We start from the raw sequence: 21,885 nt of genomic DNA, 5'->3' as shown, positions 1-21,885 counted from the left end.
GTAAACAGATTCCTGTCCCCACAACACAATAGAAGCGAGTCCACAAACACACCTGTCAGTCAGTCAGCTTGTCCAGAGAGAGTATCGGCTGCAGGAGACCGACAGACAGACTGCGCCGAACATCTGCTGTAAGCTCACAAATGAAAACGCACAGTCTTGCATGCATACATCTGTTTAATGGTTGATGGTTGGATGATTTTGTTGTCAGGTATTTCATTTTCTGTCTTGAGATACAAGTATTACTTCTGTAAAACCGTGGCATTAAATCTCTACGTGTTGAATCTAAATTGCGTCTTTGCTCGGATGAAAAGGAATGCAAAACGATTTTAGTGAAACTTGGAAGAATGGAGATCTGGGATTGTAAAGGTGCATATCAATGAATTAGAACATCAAAAAGTTAATTTATTTTGTTAATTTAGTTAAAAAAAAGTCAGACTTGTATTTATTCATTTCACGCAGAGTGATTTTTTTAACAATTGTGGCTTACTAATGAAAACACAAAGTTTCTCAGAAAAGTAGGATATTAAGTTAAAAAATGCTCATAAATATAGCAGAATTTCCCAAAACAATCAGGTGATGACTGTATTGTTTTGACACTTAACCAGCGGACAATTATTGACATCCTGCACAAGGGGGTTGCTAAAGACGACAATTATTCAGAGTGTTGTGTGTCAGTATTAAAGGAAAGTTTGCAGGAAGGAAAAAGTGTGATCAAACTTTAAATTTGACTTTGACTTAATTAGAGCAAGTCCAGTCAAGTACTGAGTACATATGCTGCAGTGTACATACTATTCAACAGGTCAATATTAGAATGTCGGAGGAAATGTCTCTGCAGCACACAGTGTAGATCACTAGAGAAATGCTACGCTGTGACAACTTTTATTCACAAAAGAAATGATTGATTGCTGCAGCTCTAGATGGCTTCACTGTCATCTACATGTGTTAATTCAAAACCTAACAGTTAATTCGGTAAGAAGAGACTGAGTAAAGAGGAGAATAGCTCAGTTATTCGACAGATTTGGTTTTGATTCATCTTACAAACCTATCTTGTACAAATATTTAGATAGTGAAAACAGCCGGCTTAATGAAATCCGAATGAGCCACGTCTTGAAACAATGCAGATGGCATCAGTTACATGACATATTAATAAGGAGGATTTAGTTCTATTTGCTTTTTGCTAAATAAAGCTTTCCTTTGTCCTTTGTGCATGCTTGTATCTGAAATGGCAACGGCTCCTCCTGACAACAATAACTGTTTCCCAGCACCTGAAGGAGGGCGCATCAGACCAGTGAATATTTTGGTGATGTATCTTTAATGCCTGTGTTGCATTGTGTGTTGCGTTAAGGCACCGACTCTTCCCCTGTCTTCCCTATAAAAATCACGCAGAGGAAATTAAATTTTGACAGTCGGGATATAGCTTGCCAGTTGCTATGGTAGCAGCAGTCTGCCTGTTGAGCACTCCCTGTCCATTCTTCTATCCCTCCTTCTTTTCTGAATTTACCACTGTTGATTACCATGCAGAGGACAGGTAGTCCGAGGCGAGGACATGCAAAGACCCAGAGGTGTCCCTGTCTGCCAGCGTGCAGCGGGCAATCAGTAAGGTGTCAGCTCCCGATTCTGCACTTTCTGCTTCAGGGCTGATGTGCAGATGCAACATATGAGAGCCTGTTAGGAGCATGCCAACTGTTGTGCTGCTTCAAGAGAAAGTTTATTTAAATGCAAGAAAAGAGAAGCTACTGAAACTGAATTAACAGGTACATTAGATGTAGCACATGCATTAGGTGTCAGCGGCATGACTACGAAAAATAAAACAAAAATCAAGGCTCTTATAACACCATCAGCTGGATTTTAGCACACTGCTGAGAAGCAACAGGAAGTGGAGAGAAAGTATAATTTCAGCATATTTCCTTCTCTTAAGTTTGGTTTCAGATGAGCCACTGTAAGCATCGGCCATCACGAGAATCCATTGAGTAAAAATACCACATTTTCATGGAATCAGAGTATTTAAACAGATATTAAAAATAAAAATGTACTAACTGATTTGATTTATTTTATTAAATAATGTAACATTCGAGTTTATTATGATGCATAAAAGTGAAATGAAAATATTGAATCAGAAATCTCAAAATTTAGAAGAAATTTAAAGTAAATCCTCTTATTGGGCTGATTGGTTGTACCTTTACTGCCATTTTGCTTGGTACATTACCTGATTTGGATATTTTTTATTTTTTTGTCTGTCATGGTATCCACTCTGCAGACAGAGTCATAACCCAACTTTAATAAAAGTTGGGTTATGATTAACTTAAACCTACGACCGACTGTATAGTTGCAAGCAGTTACATTTTCTTGCTATGCCTTCTAAAAAGCTTTACTTTCATCCCATCAATCCACAAAAAATATTTTCCCAAAGTCATCAAGATGTTTCTTGAATAATGTAACCTTGATGCATTGTATTTATTTTGTGTCTGTGGAAAAAGGCTCTCAGTGAAGTTTGCTGAAGTCCTGATACGAGAAATAACTCTGTGCCATTTCCACATACTGATGTCAGCGGCTCTGATTCTCTTCTTTTGTTGAAGTGTTTTTGAACAGGGCATTCTATGTTTGTTTTATAAGATCTCTCAGCTTACTTCAGGTTGTCAAATGGGACCTGTTTGAGTGATGTCTTGATTCTAGGGTTGGCAATAGAGTTTAGCTTGTGAACTGGAAGTCAGCTTTCCAAAATGTGATAAATCACACATTTTTCACAGCAGATTGCATGAAATCGTCCATAAATGCAGCGATTACTTTTCAAAAGGTGACGAATACAGAGCAGTTATAGGGGAATGTTGAGATTTGTCTTTGTTGTTGTTTTTGGTAAACCTGTTACTGTAAGCAGTAATAGATTTCTGTCATAATAGGATGAAGATTTATTTTAAAAGTAGACTTTCTCATCCTTTTTATTGTCATTGCAGTAAATAGCACACAATCTATATTGCCCATCCCAATCTTTATCTATAACTGGCCCATGCCCAGTCCTTTGTGTAATACTTTCAGCGTCCCTGTTCGATCTCATTATCTGTAATGAGATTATAGAACTGCCTCATGTACTCATAAACTAATGAGCAAATTGGTTTTAATGTTAATATTTAGTATAGAATATACCAGCTGTGGTGTTGTAAGACCCTACCTGATTTAACAGGTGAAACAGTGAGGTCAACACAAATAATCCATATGCTTCCCTCTATTCTCAATCACATAACATAACATTGCACATGTGCAACTTAAAAACAGTTAAAGGAAAAATCCCACTGAGTCCTGGAGTAGTACAGGGCACAGATAAACACTGCTGCACGATTTGCCGACAAAAAGACACATGCAGTTTAAGGAGGACGTTTTGGGACAAAGAGTAGATTTCCCTCCCTCTGTGTTCACTTCGCTAGTTTATAATGATGCAGAATTTCTTTATCCAACAAGAGGTGACATGAATCTGGCTTTCACTGAGTCTGGGGACTTAACATTATAATTTAATCAATATGTGTTGGTTATTTTGTTTGTTTTCTTGACCTTGGCATATTTTACCTTGGGAAACTTGTTTTCATAATCTTACAGCACATATAGAAATCCCTTTTTTCAGCTCAGCAGCATTTGGTTCTCAAGATGCTTTAGAGTAAAAGTCGTGACTATTCAGTCTAATGAAAGCTCTGCCATGTTTACATCTGCTGCCATGCATGTCTCTTTTAAGACTCGTTGTTTCTGTCCCATCACCTTCCTTGCTCAAAGTGGATACGTGTTGTTCTAATCTGGCACACATAGAAATTAGGGATGCTCCAATCAGGCTTTTTGCTGCTGATTCCGATTCTGATCCATTAGGGCCGATCACTGCCGGGTGGAGCAGAAACGGCATGATGCTTTTCCGGGTGAACGTTGGTAGCTGTGCACTGCTTTACCTGCTGTCTGGCCACTCCGGATGTCTTTTTTTCCTGCAGTGAGCCTCGGCATAGTCAAAATCCGTCAAGTGTTTGTTTTTTAAATATCATATTAGACTCGTGTTGATGCATTTTGACGTGCTTCACCTCCGAGGTATTTCTCCGTTGCAACACGCAAACTTCCCCATTCAATCGCAGTGTTGAAGTTCTTCACCACCTCAGGATTTTTTGCCACACACTGGTGCAGTGTGAAGGAAACACGGGATCAGCTGCACACACAGGCTGTGAAATAAGATAAATTGTTGTACTCTCATTCTATATTATTATTTTTAAGTTCTAGAGCCTTGCTTTTCCTCTTTAACTTGAATGTTTTGTAACTTTGTTTGTTGGAATTATCCATTACACACATTCTACTATCCCAGCAACAATCATAACTTGTAAAAGAAGATTTTCCTATAAGAGTTAGTTTGGTGAGCTACTTTAATGTACGTCAGTGGTGCAAAAAAGGATCTGAAAAATGCAACCTCTTCCCCATAATAGTCCAGGATCTTTGTCAAAAGTTTAGATATTATGAAAAAGATGTAATTATAAGAAAGTATAGTCATTGTTGACGAGATCAAATGCATGCATTTTATTAACTAGAATAATTATAACTGATATACAGAAAGGTTAGGTTTCCTTTGCATTGAGATTCAAGTAAAAAAAAAGAAACATGTAGTTGATAAAAACTTGAAACAATAACTCTCCTTTAAAATAAAAATAGTGATAAAGTTTGAATTAGATGCCCTTACTGACTCTAAAAAAATCCCCCAAACTGCTGAATACGGTTTCTGTGCAAACTATTTAAAGACTTGTCACAGTGAATATTTCTCAGTTTCGCAGTGCCGCTGTGACTCCTTAAACACAACAACCATAAAAACTCGACTCTCTGCCACGGAAGGACTTAAATAGATCCACAAGAGTTAAGAACTGAGTAGAACATAAAGAATAAACTATACGTTTTGATTTGTTTGCCTTAACTGTCACATTTATATAATTTTCTATTCAGATTAAACAAGACATGGTCTGTCAAGAGACACATTATGAATGATTTACTCATTTAGCTTCAAATACAGATTATGTATTTATAGATGCTGTTATCAAATATTTATTTCTTAACCTTATTAAACTCTGTAAATGTGAAAAAAATGAAAGAAAATATTGCAGTCATACAAATTTCTGATGATTTACTGTCGTTAGTATTACTTGTATCGACATGCACTTTACAGAAAATATATTAACTGTTCCCCATTTTTTAATATTTGGAATATTTTATATCTTAATGCTTATCAGTCTGTAGTTAGTCATTATTTAAATGGTAGATGGGGAAAATAATTGAAGATCAAGTTTGAGATGAGTGAAAATGTCATCTTAATGCAGAATAGACCAGCTGAGAAGTCTTCTGTGTGGGTTGCTAACATTGACAGAATCTTGGCTATACTTTTGTCATATATTGAGAATTATTTCACGTTTCTCACACTGTTGAGTGTTTTTTCCGCTCCAAACAACAGTCAATCCAAAAACGCAAAATGTGAGTGCAGATAACTTAGTCCCCTATTTTGTCACACAGTGGTTGAGATGTTCTAACAGAGATGTTGCTATTCCAAGAGCCAGAGAATGAATGTGTACATGCAGATTAGTGAAGCTGCCATTTTGAGTCGAGAACAAGAAATTATGTTACTTAGTAGGTTTAGAGTTGGGTTTTAGAAGCTCTACGACGACAGAGAGGATGATGCTCAGCTCACAAGCACTGGGTGCTGCCCCTCGGCAGGCCTCCACAAAGCCTGCCAGTCAGAAGAAAATGGGCTTTTATGGGCTTAAAGAGCCCAGAGCTAATATTACAGGCGACAGCAGAGCTGAGGGGCCACATAACAGGCAGCACGAGATAAATAAGGATTTGTTTTGAACTGTGAATCATGCAATATTGTGCAATAAAAAATACGGGGCTTCAAATATGTATTATATGTCCTTTTTAATAACCTGCTCTTAAAAGGCTTATATTTGTTGCACCATTGCATTTTTTGCCATGTTTAAGGGAGGGATAATACCCCTCATTTTCTCCACAGACTGTCAAAATTTCAAAAAGTCTGAATAAAATATCTTTCATCAAAACACTTATGGATTACAATACCAATGGCCTTTGCTCGTATTTTCTATAAAGCTGTGTTTCTAAATTTTAGAAAGTATAAAATATTTATATTTAAAGTTGAAACTTTCTTGGCTGCTGTAGTTGAAGCTTTATCATCAGTTATGCTTTTAAATTATTGGTAGCCCTGGCAGATTTGGATTTAATCTGTAACGTAGTATTTTTTTCTTCAATTGAAAATAAAAACAAATCCATTATTCTTCAACATTATCTTTCTTTCTTTTAGGAAATGTCTGTTGTTATCAGAAACAAATGAGATGAACAAAGATAAATTTAAATCCATCTTGGCTAGGGGTATGGATAATTTTAACTATATATTATGGTATTGGTGTTTTCCAGTGCATTGACTTGTCAGTTAAAGGCGTCCTCAATAAGCATGTAAGAGTGATGGCTAAGGATATCTCCTGAATATTCTGAATGAACAACTAAAGTTATATGCTACGCAAAAAAGTCTCGGTTTAAATCGCATGTCAATAAACTAGTGTCTTCTTGTTTTATTTAATTGCATATTTATTATTTACCAAGAAGATAAAATGGCCTTGGAAGGGAGTGTGCCTCCTCGGGTTTCTCTGACAGCTTATATTCATTGAGCCATAGACTTTGGTAATAGGAAACAATATCTTTCATCCATCAGATTCCAGCTGTCTTGTTGTTGGCACTTGACAGATCAGGTTTGCAAGCTGATGCCATGCCAAGAACAATATATTTCTGTTTCAACATAAATTGTTAGTCTGATTGAGATCCAGGCTGTTTACTGGTCATGTCAGAGAGTTGAAGCCTGCTTCCCAAGAAAATGCTTTGAAGTGCTTTTGCTCAGTTTTATCCCAGAACATGTGATGTCATTATATCTAAGGCTCCCATTTTTCCTCATTGTGACCTTGTTTTCTCCAGTTTAGGAATTAATGGGGCTTTATGATTTTCCCTTATGTTAATCCTGTTTCTCAGTGAGTTAATAATTTTATATTCAAATGATTAACTCTTCATTTTCCTCCTGTTCCTTTTTTTTTAAATTTATTCTTTGTTTTACACATTACCAACACCCACTTACAACTTACAAAACCAGAATGCAGAGCTGTGATATAAAATCCTATTAATAGCTTTGTGATGTTATTAATTTTTTTTTGCCTTCAAAATAAAACAATTGAATGAACAGACTATAAGAATGCTGATTCCTTCTTTTATGATATGTTGTTTATAGCTTTTTATTAGAATTACTGCTTGTGCAGCCTATAGTTGACAAGTTTCTTACAATTGCACAGACTCAAAAATCAAAATGAGTGAAGATCTAGAGTTTACCATCATAATATAGGGAGGACTTATATTTGGAATGCTAAATGCTAAATAACTCAAGCACAGACATTTCATAATGTTTCTTCTTGAAGGGAGAGTTGGTGACAGTAGAGAAGCTAAATCTAATTTAAATCATAACTTTGCCCTGATTCAGTTGGAAAACCTTTGTTCGCTAGTCCTGTTGTTCTGTGCAGGTGGTGACAACAATGCAACAAGAAACTAACAACAAATCAGAATTATGATTCATCTTAAGCAGTATCTTTAGTCTCTGTCAGGAACTAAGGCAGCCTTGCTGTGACAGGAAGAATGGAGATGAAAAGCTGAAGTGCATATGCTTTTATTTTTGTTTTTCACAGTGACAGCACTGTGGAACCATCTGCAGACTTTGGTACATACAAGCTCAAATTAAAAGCTCATTATGCATTTAGCATCTTATAATGTGGGAAATTTTAATATATAACATGTGATGTAATAGTTTTTTTTAACATGTTAGCTTTAATGGCTGTAGGGTCATCCGAAGTATAATGAGGCAGCACTTTATTTAAACAAACATAGTTGCGATGTAATTATACTGTCATTGAAATTCTGGTTCTTTATTATCGGTGCTTGAGAATAAACAATGGGATACTATCATGGCCCCAAGTAGTAAATAAGATGAACAAAATGCATCATCCAAATGATTTTCTCCTTTGGATACACAATTTACTGATTAAGATAAAACAACAACAACAACAAAAATCAGCTTTATGTTTGTTGGGTGCATCTGTCACTCATGGCATTCTGGCCATTTTTGATTCAGTTCTAATAAAGAATTACAAAAGGGCACTGTATCTTTAAAACATAACAGAGGAGAAGATCCTTTAGTGCCTGCATAACAATGTAAACTCAAGAGAGTAACATGTGTCAGAATGTCTGAGGCAGAAAGTATGGACAGCAGACAAACACACAGCCAGCCTTTTGAGCTATAAGCAATAATACTTCTCTTTTTTGGAATATTGCTCTAAGGCTTCCACACAAGAGAAAAATATTTATAAAAATATAGCTTGGCAGCATTCTCTGAAACAAGAATATGTTATGTGGCACATGGGATGTCAGTAAGATTGTTCTCTCCAAGCAACAACAAGTTGTAATATTAACCAGCACAAGTCTCTTCTGTTAACTCCCCCTGGTTTCTTCTTTGGGTCACCGCATTTTATGGAGAAAAATAAATGGCATCACAGCTGAACTTTTCTGCACTAGGGTTTTCAACCACCAGCCAAGTCATCAATTCATTTAAATTCCAGAGTACTTACAGTTACTTTATGTTACAGCACTAAATTAGCCTCTTTCCTTAAAATTCTTGGTTTTCTATTCCTAATTAATTTGTTTTTGTGTGTACTTTTGTAGGAAGCACTTAATTTAACGTGGAATGAGGCTGAAACATAACAAAATGTGGGGGGAAAAAAATTAAATACTGAGTACTTTAGCCTAGAAGGGAAAATAAAAGTGGTTATCACTCAAATATCCGAGATGATGATGGTTGAGATTGGGAAAGATCTCATGTTGCAGTTATGATGTAGAACCATCATACCAGTAGTATCATCATAGCAACGTTTTTTTTTTTTTTTTTTACACATATCCTCTATATTTGTAGTGTTTTGTTACCAATCAGAATGTCAAAATCCACAAATCCCTCTCAGTAAGAAACTCCAACAGATGATGAAAATGGTGCTAACAAATGAGCCATGTAATTTTATATCAGAACTTAAGAGGATTTTCTGTCATTTACAGCAAAATTTTGATTGTATATTAACTGAAATAATTTAAAAAACGTATGAAACCCAACAATCGTAAAATATTGTGTACATAGTTTTTGTCTATAGCATCAATCTTTGTTGATGTTTTAGGCAAATATCAACAAACATTTAAAAAATATTTACATTTTAAAATGAACATATTTTAACTAATACATTTTTATTGCATTATATTGCCTTCAGTTAATCTACTAATAAATTTTTTTGGAATGAAGTTGGTTTTTCATAAAAACACATCGTAGTTGATAGTATTAGATCCAAATGAGGATTTTAATTTCGTTAATATATTAAGTAGATCCTATATAAAAAAAAACCGATACTAAATAAATAATTTGGCTTGAATTAACTAAAAATCTAATCTAGGTTTGCAGAAACGTCTCGGACGTATTCACATAACAAGTAAGTTGCAAGCATTTATCATGGGAATATTCACGTCGAGGACATGTTGGAAGATTTAAGTGACCTCCACGTAGGATGAAGCTATTCTCGCTCTTCCGAGAAGTCCATCAAGGATATTTTCAAGGAATTTGAAAAGCAGTTCTTGTTACCACATGTCCCATAAGAGGGTGGGGAGGGGGATGTGTCTCGGGAGTTTCTTACCTGCTCTGCACTCACAGAACAAGCTCTCTGATTGGCTCGAGTCCTGAGTCTTAGCAGGATAATGCTGCATTCAGAGAAACTCGGGGATGCACAATTTAACTGTCAAATGGGGACAATTCTGTATTGAAGTGATGTTTGGCAACTTTTTTTCCTTCCTCTTTCAAGGCTAGTGTGGTGGTTAGACAAGTTGACAGTCTCTGAAGATGATAGGCTTTGCCAGAGCAAAGTAAACACTCAGGAAGCCTTTCGTGGACCTCGTTTAAAACACGCATTGATTCGGTGTGCAGAATGCATGGGAAAGCAAAGAGGACATTAGGGTTAATCAGAAATTTAACCCTGCCATATAACATTAGTTTAAAATTTTCTTCCTCTCTCTGTCTGGAGAGTTGAATTCACCATTAGATTCACTGCCTGGAGCTCGGCTTGTGCTCACTCTTTAGTCACAGATGCACTTTATGTCGGAGATGAGTTTAATGGCAGCATTAAACATCCGTAGCCTCAGGTGCTGAATGCAGATGACTGCGCCGTTTCTGTCAGGTGGAAAGAAGGAGTGACAAATGAGGGTGATCATTCTCTTATAGCCGTGCTATACGGTTGTACTACTCTTGCGCAGGCATAGATGTCTGCATTTCACACATGAGCACAGCCATACACACAAATTGGATTCCCCCTCATAAACGTGTCCGCCGTTGTCAGTAATGTTTAATGATGAAAAATTTGGCAGGGGAGACCGAGTGCTTTTCTAAATGTGCCTCAGTGTTTAAGTGTCCCTTGCAATTATCATCCATGAGACAGTGTCCTTTTTTTATTGATGACTGACGAAGTTGCAGTCCAGTGTTTCTCACTGCTGCTAAAGATAACACACCTGAATCCCCCGCGGTTTGTTTGACATGAAGTCATTATTCATCAACTGAATATTATGGAAACCGAGACCTGGAAATATGCATATAGGTATGTGTTTCTCGCTGTGCATGTGTTGTTTATTGCCTGTGTGTGTCTGTGTGTGTGTGTGTGTGTGTGTTCAGGTGTCGGCACCAAGAGCCAACAGCCTTGTAATAAAACACTGGTAAAATATTGAAAGTCATAAAAAGGCAGATAATTGGCTTTTTCAGGTTGGGTGAAATGGATCACTTCTAACACAGCAGTTGAAAAATGGCTGCTGAGAGGAGTGAGTCAGATGGATGGAGAGGACAGTGGAAGTTGGAGAATGGGCAGAAAAACCTTGTATGTATAGAAGAGTACAAAAAAAGGAAATGAAGAGAAGAGAGAGGAAAATGCATGTCCTCAAAAAAAATGAAAGATTAAAGAGAGTGGTGCACACTTTTAGAGAAAATTGGTGCACTAGAAAAAAAACATTTCTTTATTTTTCTTTCTTCTTTCTCTGAATAATATTAAAAAAAAAAAAACTTCAAAAGAAACACTACTTTAACTGCACTTGGACATGCACAAGTAGTACCAGATTCTGCCACTAGCTGGTGTAATAGAACATACTCATCTATCAATTCAAATTAGGACTTTCTATAATCTCTTAATTGCTTACTCTCACCGAGTCCTATTCCCAGCAATCACATGCTTTGCAGATGTGCTGTGTGTGTATTTGTGACCGTGTGCATGCGTGTGTATGTGTGTGTGTGTGTATGTGTGTGTGTGTAAGAGAGAAAGACAGAGAGAGCGAGCGAGGAAGAGAGAGAGAGTTATAGAAAACGTGAAATAGAGTGAGAGTGTCTGGCTACCAGCTCATGACAGTGAAAAGACAGATGACCCTGAGTGGAGGAACGGCCTCCCTGCCTGTATAGCATCTATCATCACTGAACAGACTTGTCTTCTACTGTTTGCTGCACTTCCCTTTGTGTGAGTGTGTACGTGCTCGTATGTGTGGGGTAATTACCCACAGATGAAACTCATGCTTAGCTGGAAAATAACTTGTCTTCCCTGTAACTACAGACCACAGAAATCACATGCATGGATGCACGTGCACCCACAGATTCACAGAACACAATACTGATTCGCTTAAAACTCCTGGAGGGAATTTCAACCGGGAACCAAGTCTTTGAGATATCCGTGATGTGCAAGTTTTGGCCCCAACATGAAGATGAGTCACCATATTTCACCAGTTTGTTTTTCCCCAGACAGCAGCTGTTATGCAAGTGTGCTCATACGGCGCACAAACAGCATGTTCTTCTTTACCAAAGCTGCTGCTGTCATTATACATTAACCACTGGTTTTAAAGTTTTGTCGTTCTCTTAATGAGTTCGTCCGTCCGTCCGTCCGTCCGTCCGTCCGTCCGTCCGTCCGTCCGTCCGTCCGTCCGTCCGTCCGTCCGTCCGTCCGTCCGTCCGTCCGTCCGTCCGTCCGTCCGTCCGTCCGTCCGTCCGTCCGTCTGTCTGTCTCTACCCTCTTCAAATACAGTCGCAAAATAAGTGTGAAAAAAACCTTAAGTTTGAAAATTTGAGTCTAAAGAGTATGGGATTTTGAAATGGAAAATTTGTAGGAATGTGAGAGAAGGTGGAAGTAGCTACATTAATTCTGAAACACTTTTATGTGATAGAACACAAAGCACAACTTATCTGTGTTAGTGAGGGAAAATGATGTGTGGTTGTAAAAACCTTTTTCACACTGAAATCTGAAGTGTGTTGTTCGTTTGTACTCAACATCCTCTAACTTGACACCCCTAAATAAAATCTGTTTTCAGACGCATCAAAGAGAACAGCCTCAGATTTACCTTTAAAAAACAACGATTGAGCTTTACAAGTTTTTAAGTCACTAAAGTCTTAAAAGAGATTAATATATTTGAACTATTCAGTCGTAGAATAACAATAAACCATCCTTGCTATGTTGCGTACAATCTAACTCAAATGTTTAAACAGTTAATGTGTGAATAAAACCTGATGTGTGAGATACAATTAGAAAAAAGTGACATTTCAGGAGCTGTTGTCTAATTTAAGTGTTTTACTGTGCTGCAATAAAATTATTATTAATTTCTGGGCAGTAATGAATAAGAATTAAGAAAAAATGTAATGAGTTTTCCTTGTCTTTTTTTACAGTTTCCCTCATGTAAATAATTTGCAACACTAAGACGGCTAACAAAAAGTGTCATGAAGTAGCTGAATTTATTTTATCAGGAGAATTTGAAGTGTTATTTACAGAAAAAAATAAAATAAATAAAACTTCAAAACCTTGTAAAAGTCAGACAAAGGGTAAATGTGTTACCCTCTGAGAAACCTACACATGCAGTAAGACAAAATACAAAACCTTTTGACAGAAAAGGGGGAAAAAAACAACTTTGTTTTGGCGCTGCACTCTGCTATTTGACGCAGCGCTCAGAGAGAAGAATAACTGACTGATCTTTTGTCATTTATTTTTGCTCAACTCATCCCTCTTGAATAGCATGTGGGGCAACTGAGAAAAAAACAAAACACGCCGATAGTTCACCTTATCCAGAGATGTCAAACAGGATCAAAACACTACAAACATTACCGTTTTAGAGTGGGGACAAAAACACCCACAGCCTCTTGACAGACACCGTTCACCTGTCCTCAAAAGGCTGCCTGTTTCCTCGACATTTGTCTGAGCGGCTCAGCAGAATCCCCAGAGGGCGACCTGAAGCTTTGATACTGCATCAACTCAGTGGAGTGGCTGTCACGACAAGAGGGGGCGGGGGACGAATGGGCTAAGGGGAAGCTAAAGAGTTGGTAGACAAGGGCTGAGGAGCAGGGTTGGGTGGGGCTTGCTTTGGGAGGAGTTGCAGATTTAAAGAAAAAGGAGACGTTATAACTTGGAGATCTGGTAAAGACAAAAGCAAGTCGAAGCAGTTCCATCTTTTCAGAATATACAGTTCTGAATTATTTCGGGTTATTGATATTTTTGTGATATTCTTTTGGTCTAAAAAAATTGAGTTTCCAGCAGAATTTATTGTCTGACTTAACGCTCTCTGCCGCTGTTTACTTGGTCATTTTTCTGGGAGAATGAGACAGAAGGCCTCTCATCTCCTCTCACCCTCCTCTAAATGGCCATCAGTCAAAGCGAACATGCTCGCCTGATGATAAAGAGCTCCACGTGCTACTGACTGCCTCTTTTACTGCAATCACTCCCTCTCCACCCTCTCTTGTTATGCAGAGTATGAACTCAGAGGGTGTCTGTGTGCTTTTTCAGACAGGAAGGTGGTATTTCACAGCTCACCTTTTCAAAATGTCATAAAAAGTGGAGATATGTATGCTGATGTCAAAGTATCACAATTTAACTGGGAGTTGTTAATGCATAAATTAAGGTCACGTCAGCATATTAAATTGTTTTGTTTTTTAACCAGTTTCTTGATGTGCATGTGAAAAAAAAACGCATCATGAAATGTACACAGTCGGTATGCTTTTCTTACACCTCTAGTTTGATGTTTTAAAAAAATTAAAGTTCAATCCTTTTTAATAAAGCAGCTGACTAAACACCCATTACACCTCTGTGTATCTGTCTTTTGTTTCAGTGGTATAGTAAGATGATTCATAGGAAAATAACACTCCCAGCATCTTTCGACTTATTTATCAAAGTACGATACACAATTTGATCACCAAAACCGCTAAGGATACACCGATTTATCAATGCCAATTTCCTTAATTTTGGGAAATCGGTGATCAGCCGATTTTTACATGAGAAACCGATCTTAACCACCAATTTTATCTACCTCGGCAAAGGTATTTAAACCAGCTGTTATCTTCTTCTGCTCTGCTGTGCGTGAGGTTTGAGTTGCAGACCGGCCCAGCAGTTCAGGTCTGTATGTTTGCAGTTAACAATAGTCATGTCACTGTTGGCAACTCATCAATTTTCTTGCTACATTTAGCAACATTTTAGACAAAAAAAATTGGTATCTGCCAGAATCGGAATCAGCAGGTCAGGATTTTTATTAGATCGGCATAGGGTGCAAAGGGTGCATCCCTAAAATCCACATGCACAGTGAAAACTTTGTAAAGAAAAATTGAAAGCTGAAATTCAAATCTAATAACTATTTGCTCCAAGCAAGAGGGTGAACAACTCCTCTACGGTGGTGGCCCGCAACCTTCCAAAAATCAGCTCAAGAAACCCAATTAATTTTAACACAGTATTTTTCAAATGGTATAGTTAATTAAAACAGTAGTTAAGTTGAATTTTTTGTGATAAAGTGAGTGAATTTGACTGAGCTTTAAAGTGTTATCACTTTGTAGAGAGTTTTGGAGGCTAATTAGTCATCAGGTTTTACAAATGTGCCTTTTTTAGAAAGATTTTTTGGACTATCTATAAACCTCGTATTTAAAGTTTCTTGTGTACATCTCTTCTACTGAGAGAGCTCTTTGAACACACACACACCCCCACACACACACACGCACACACACCCCCACACACACACACAGTCACACAATTGGACGATGTCTGTGCCTTTTTCACTGGTCACGTACGATATCACATAGGGTTTTTGGAATTACTTGGATACCACAAAACAGCTGGTATCGCCACATTACTGTAGAATGTATCATCTACACTATCAGTGCTCACCAATGGCAACAAGGACAGCAGCAGGGAGAGCTGAAGCCAGGTCAATGATCCTGTTTTCACGCTGATTCATGCTATTATTACTTTTTTTTTTACTTCTCTTTGCCTCTTTTCCAGGGAACTGAGTCGACCAACCAGTCTGCTGCCCACTGAATGTAGCGTGGGGCCTGGTTTAGGAAAGGATGACGACCCTCTACCGCCGGGGCTGGAGAGCCTTCCGCTCAGACTGATGCAGCAGGAATGCACAGCGGTCAAAACCCTGCTTTTAAGACTGAGAAGGACATTACAGGAGGTGGGTGATGTATTTTCACACAGTAACAAGTATATGGTCACATTTGATGTGGATTTACAGTGCTGCCAAAAAGTAATCATTCCCTGATCACAGAACTTTCATATGAAATGCAGTTTTGAAGAGACTATCCGTTTTACTGACGGGAAACAAAGCTTTCCAAACCAATCTGGCCCTCGGTGAAAAAGTTATTGTCCCCTCAGACAACTTATTTTTAAGTGATTGCTTAATCCTATGGGTCAAGCAACTGAATAATGGAATTGTTGGCAAAAAAAAAAAAAAAGATTCTGAAAATTAATGACTTAACATTGGGATTCTCCTTTGCACAGTGGGAAAGTTTGGTTTAGACAGCTAATTGTTAAATAGTTTAAGAAATTAAACCATTTAAAAACTGTGCCTTAGGTTATTGTTGTCTGTTGATAAAAGTTGTTCAATAGTCTTGAACATGTAGTGTGGCAAAAACAGTCAAAATCTTTAGAAATCCTTGAATTTCTCCATATTTATTTCTGCATGTTTTGTCCACTTTAGAAAATGTTTGCTGCTTTGTCTTTGTGTTTTACATAAAACCACCAATAAAATACATTGAAGACTATTGTTGCGACATGAGAAAATGTGAAAAAGCTAAGTGCTCTACTTTGGACTGATTAGGTTCTAAAAGCATCACATTATTATTTTTACTGGCATAAATTTATTTCAAAACTAGCACTCTCTCAATTGTTTGTCTCGATTAATCAGCTTTATTAAATCTCATAAAAGTGGATTCCTTATTTTTACATTGTCTCTTTAATCTTTTCTTTGCGTTTCAGAGGATGAAGCTATGATATGTCTTTAAGTGCCTGCCATGATACTGTTTCTGTGTTCTCAAGCATGCAGGCAATGCATGCATAAATCATCCAGTTACAGACTATAACTTTGCTCCTTAAATGTCTATTTAGAGCTTTAGCTTTACCTCAGGCAATGAAACCATCTGATTATGAATGTTTGAAATTCAATAAAATTACCTTCACATTACTATAGGTTTGATTGATGCTAATGGTCACTTAGTAAAGCATTGACACGTTGCAATAGTGTAGTTTTGCAAGGTTTAACTATGCAGACCATAGGTTTGTATTAACTGCCTACTCATGCAGTCTTGTGAGTCTTTAAATGGATGAAGACAAAAAAAAAAAAAAGATTTAGTGCCAATTTCTGTCAGGAACATAATTATCTTTTTTAATTTTTTGTTGTTGAAGATTTTAATTGTAGTTATGCACCACTACCAGTTATGCAGTTTCATAAGTGATAAATGTGGTTTAAGTTTTGCATTTTTGCCCAAACCATGCCAGAGGGAAATCTGAGTTTTTATGTGAAATGACAGAGGCATAAATGAATTGACTATATTTCTGGCTGTGAGTTTATAGTAATTTGAAATCAAACAAATAATAGGTAATAGGTCACACCATAGTTGAATCAGTTTAAGACAAAATCACACCACAGACTGATACTCCCTCAGAAAACATAACTTTTTTTTCTTCTATGATCTTCTGTTTTTCCACATAAACAGTATCAATTATGCACCTCATACAGATAATTTATTTATTTCATATTTCATACATATCACTAGATTTTAATAATAACACAACATAGCATGTTTCACTTGGCTCAGGTCTGTCCCACACATCACATCACAAATACAGACAGGGGACACTCCGTCACTGCAAAGGTTTTAAAAACACTTGCAGAAGTCTTGGGGAAAGCATATCATGGTTAAATATTTTCAACATACACAGATATGTTTGTTGAATATGTTGTTTTTTGATCTAATGCCTTTTTGTCCTTTAAGTAAATCACAAAAAGGCATGTTTAAGAGTGGTAAGACAGGTTCTAGCTGTCTTGCTTCTTACCCCACTTTGTGCATTTGCACTTTTTGGTATCTGTATTCCTGACTATTTTGGTGAATCAAAGTGAGACGTTTGCCACATGCTACTTTGTACACGATACATGCCCTGTCATAGAAGCTTTCAGGTCTCTTTGTACCCGCTTTGACAGCCAATGATTTAAAGTTCTAAGCTATAATCTACTCATATCTTCTCCGTTGAGATGGGGTTATATGCCACCCATAATGCAAGCTTGCTTATAGGTCTTTTGGTCTGCTGAAGGGATCAAAATCTGGTATATTTCTTTAAAGCCAGTTGACCCAAACAGTGATTATACCTGCAATGTAATTGTTAGGTGTACATTTTCAGAAAAATAAATGTAATTTATACTAAAGGAATACTTGAGCAATGTGGTTTCTGAACATATTTACTCCACAATTCAGTAAAAATACTTAGTTATCAAGATAAATAGAGTATTCTTTTGCTTTTATTATTGCAGCATTTAGCAAATAGAAATGCAGTAACTTTGGTAATTCTAGCTGACCTAAAACAAGAGACATCTGGACTCATTTAATTTCAGACAGTGAGATGTGTGTCTTTTTTCGGTGCATGTAAAGTTCTGATTTCAACTGTAACTTCCTGGTTGGTATGATAGCTAGGAGTCTGTCATTCTGATCTTATTAACTTACCTAATTAAAAAAGGTTAGTTTAAAAAAAGACAAGAAATTGTAAGTTATTCTGTATAAAAAATGTTTGTAAATTGGTACAATTCAGTTGGCTGGACTGTTTAAGCCTTGACTGGGTGTGACATGGTACAGAAAAAAATGAAGGAGCAACTTGGTCCAGAACCTGGCAAGATGCTTTTAACAAAACAACAAAAAACAAACAAACACTTCAATACCTATATAATCTTCTAAAGATCAAAGCAGCTAACGTCAGCCCACTGAGGCATATGTACGGCTTTCTCCTGATCTGTTTGCTGTTCATAGCTCTGTTTTCTCTCCAAGGGCCACAGAGACGGAGCAAGAGAAACACGAAATAGTAATTTATAGAGTGACATAAACTAAAGGGATGATGAAGTTGCAGAAGAGAGAAGGGGTGCACAGCAGCAGAACATGAATATGAAAGAGGAGACACTTTGCCCTCTTTGGTTTCTCTGTTGCATCATTAACTTGCAAATTATGTTGCTGTCACGGTCTTTGGGTTTTAATGTGTGTGCTTTGCTTTGGTTTGGTATTCTTGCTGTATATCTATAGTATGGTTGTTTTTGTCAGTGCTGCTTTCTTCTTTCCCTGCACACCTGGTGTTAGTTTTCTAAGCACCACACCTGCATTGTGTAGGTGTTTCAGCTTCTCTGGCATAAATAAGGTGTGTTGGAAACATCTAGTATTTTAATGTGTGCTACGCTTTAAAATGAGTCAGTCACTTAGGGTTAGTGTATATTGTGGTATGTTTTGTCCACTAGAAATTGAAATCTTTAGGAAAAGTAGTGAAAATATGTTGTACTAACACTTGGCCATACGCTGGACATATTTTATCTATCATTCTTTGTTCTACGGATGAGATCTCGTGGAATATTCCAGAGCAACAAGTTGTTTACCAGATGAGGAAAGGGAACATTAGGACACTGTTAGAAATATGAACCGACCAATAAGGATTACACGCATTTCAGATCTGTCTTGTATGCACAGAAAAGCAGGCCTTAGTCAAAGATTGATGACAAGGAAGAAATGGTAAGCAAACGGGGCTTCATCCTGGATTGGAAATTTCAGCTGGTCTTCATTAAAACTGATTGGTTTCGTTGAAAGTTACAAATTGGCTGAAAATCTGACAAAAGAATAATGACTTTTACACCACGTTATTTATCACATTGTACAGTGTTTTATTTTAAACGTACAAAGTACTATTTTCTGTGACATGACTTGTGCTAGTAGGCTGCAGTCCTAATTGCTCCTTCCTGAATAGTTTTCTGAAGTGTCAGTGCTCAGCTTGTGTCTGTGCTATAATATTGTGTCAGGTCCTGCTATTTCATTATTTGCAGTGTTTTCTTGACGAAGCATGGCTTGTGTTTAAAAGACTGCTCTTCCAGTGATTGAACACTGAAAATTGTCTGATGTTTTAGTTCTTCACTCCTACATGCACCATTGGACTGTATCAATTGTTTTCATTTGTTTCATGTGTTTGACAGAATATTTTTGGTCAGTTGAATCTGCAGCTTAATTTGTTAATTTTTGAAGCTATGTTTGCCAGCCTATCATTTTATGCTGCCAAACTGCAGCTTTGTTTTGGAGTTTGAACTGTTTTAAAATCGCTTCCATTGGATTTTTAAGGAGAACAGCTGCAGACTTAGTTGCTTTTGTTCTGTTGCTGGAAGGAGGGTCATAGTCTGGGTCACAGCTTTATTAAAGCCCACAGCATTATCATGATAAGAAAGAGCAGATTTTAAATACTGCAACATATGTTGTGTATCACAATAACCCCAAACTGTATCATGATATTAATTGTAAACTATGTCATCCGTCCTAATTGACGGAGCTTACTGTTGCTAGTGTTAGCATGCTAACACATATAGCTTATCAGCCCAGTGTTATGCCGGAGCTTGTTAATAACTCATCAATTTGTGCAACATCTAAATTCTAAAATAAATATAGGATTTTTGAAAGAAATTAATAAAAAAAAACAAAAAAACATGTCAGGATCTGAGATCTTGCAAAGTATCAGCAGACACAATCAGTACAATTAATGATGTCACAAAAATGACCACAGGCCTTATATCGCTGAACCTCTTGGTATTCCTAGTGTTTACTTTGCACATTTGGCCAGCCATTCTCCGTCTGCTCCTAAATTATTTCTCTTTCAGCAGTTTATCCTCTTGGCTGCACAGAGGGAACATTTCTAAACTGCTGCTGTCTCGTGTGTGCGTAAAAGCAGCCTCACACAATGATCCCCATTTGTCAACGTCAGCCATGGTTTCTAACTAAAGTGTGATGTACCATTTGTTACAGTACATAGTCACAGCTCTTCCGGACATTGTTCTGAATCCCGACATACCTGTTCCAAAGTCTGTTGTTTGACTCTAAGCCCTGCAGAATTGCTTGACTTTTTCTGTAATTATAGGAACAAGTTTGTTGCATTCGGGTTCCGGTGCTTTCTGAAAATTCTTGGTCAATCTTGGAAGTCTAGTTTATAGATTTATTTGATGGAGTATAAAAGGGACATGCTAAGAAATAAAAAAATAGAAAATAAAAATAAAATTCTATGAATAAAGTTAAAATATTATGAGAATAAAACAGCAAGGGTATAAAGCTGAAATAATATGATAATAAAGTTGTAGTATCACAAGAATAAAACAGTTACATAACTTTATTCTCATAATTTTATAAATTCTATGTTTGATTTAGATAAGGATTGATGAAAAAATATATATTTTTATCCATCCAATCAACTATCCACCCTCTGCAGTGTCTCATTTTTGCTGGTTCCACTGTTAAATCCTGTCCACTGTAGAAATATTTGTTGTAAATTTATACTGTAACTGTTATTCTTTAAGATTGGTAAATAAATAAATAAAAATATTGGCAATTTTGGAATGTGAGCCCAGAAAGTATGAAGTTTTGACATGTGTGAGTTGTGTACACAATGTGTGAACATTTCTCTGGACTCCTAGAGCTAAATAGTGTGCGGTACGGTGCGAAAAGAAGTGAAAACCAGCACCGTGCTGGAGAAAGGCTCGCTAATAAGCATAGTATTTCCTGTCTAGTCTTTCTACCATCTTGACCCAGGAACTATGATAACCCTGATATTTTGAAAATGGCGCTGTTGTCCTATAAAAACCCCGATGTCAATTAGAGGGAGTGAAAATGAATGTCCCTTCTCTTATTTAAAGGCTTTCACTTCTTGATTTAGGAGACGTGAGTGTGTGATTAAAGGTGTGCATCTAACTACAAAACCTGCTTTTCTTTCTGAAGCCATTCATCATCTGTAGACATTCAGTTTCAGTGCAGTGCAAGTCATTAAATTCATGGCTCCCCAGCAGCCAATTCTTAAATCTGAGAGGCTTTTTACTGAGCCACATCTAATTGTAGGGACAGTTGTGTGTTAAGGGCTGTGGGACAGAGGTGACCTTACAGAGGATGTGTTTGTGTTGGAGAAGGAAGGAAGGAGGGATGCTGTGTCTGTGGGTGTAGTTGTCAGTGAGTTCACGGCTGTCTCTCTATGTAAGGAAAAGCATTGATCACAGATGACACATTGATGGCCTGGCGCCATAGCACACCTATAATTCTGATAGGGAGGTGTGTGTCTCTAAAAGGTCAGCCAAACCAATAAAACATCAAGTTTTTACCCTGCAAAGATTTGGACTCCAGTGTTTCTCCCAACTTATTTTAAGTAGGTCAAAGCACTATATTATCGGGGATTTGGCTGTAAAAAGTATGTTTTTCCAGTGTAATCTCCC

General features: G+C 37.1%; 1 protein-coding gene across 3 annotated transcripts in view; it reads left to right on the top strand.

Annotated features, from left to right (window-relative positions):
• ccser1 (coiled-coil serine-rich protein 1) overlaps window positions 1-21,885 on the top strand; it is a 136,226-nt gene that overhangs the window by 27,940 nt on the left and 86,401 nt on the right. For all 3 annotated transcript variants that reach the window (XM_014986345.2, XM_014986347.2, XM_014986346.2), the window contains one exon: window positions 15,405-15,579. In XM_014986345.2, the coding sequence (XP_014841831.2) occupies window positions 15,405-15,579 (175 nt within the window). The remainder of the gene's footprint in view (window positions 1-15,404; window positions 15,580-21,885) is intronic.

The sequence above is a fragment of the Poecilia mexicana genome, unplaced genomic scaffold, assembly GCF_051168715.1.
Source record: "Poecilia mexicana isolate PSO_F unplaced genomic scaffold, ASM5116871v1 scaffold_9, whole genome shotgun sequence".
Lineage (NCBI taxonomy): Eukaryota > Metazoa > Chordata > Actinopteri > Cyprinodontiformes > Poeciliidae > Poecilia > Poecilia mexicana.
This window is presented reverse-complemented; position numbering and strand designations above follow the sequence as displayed.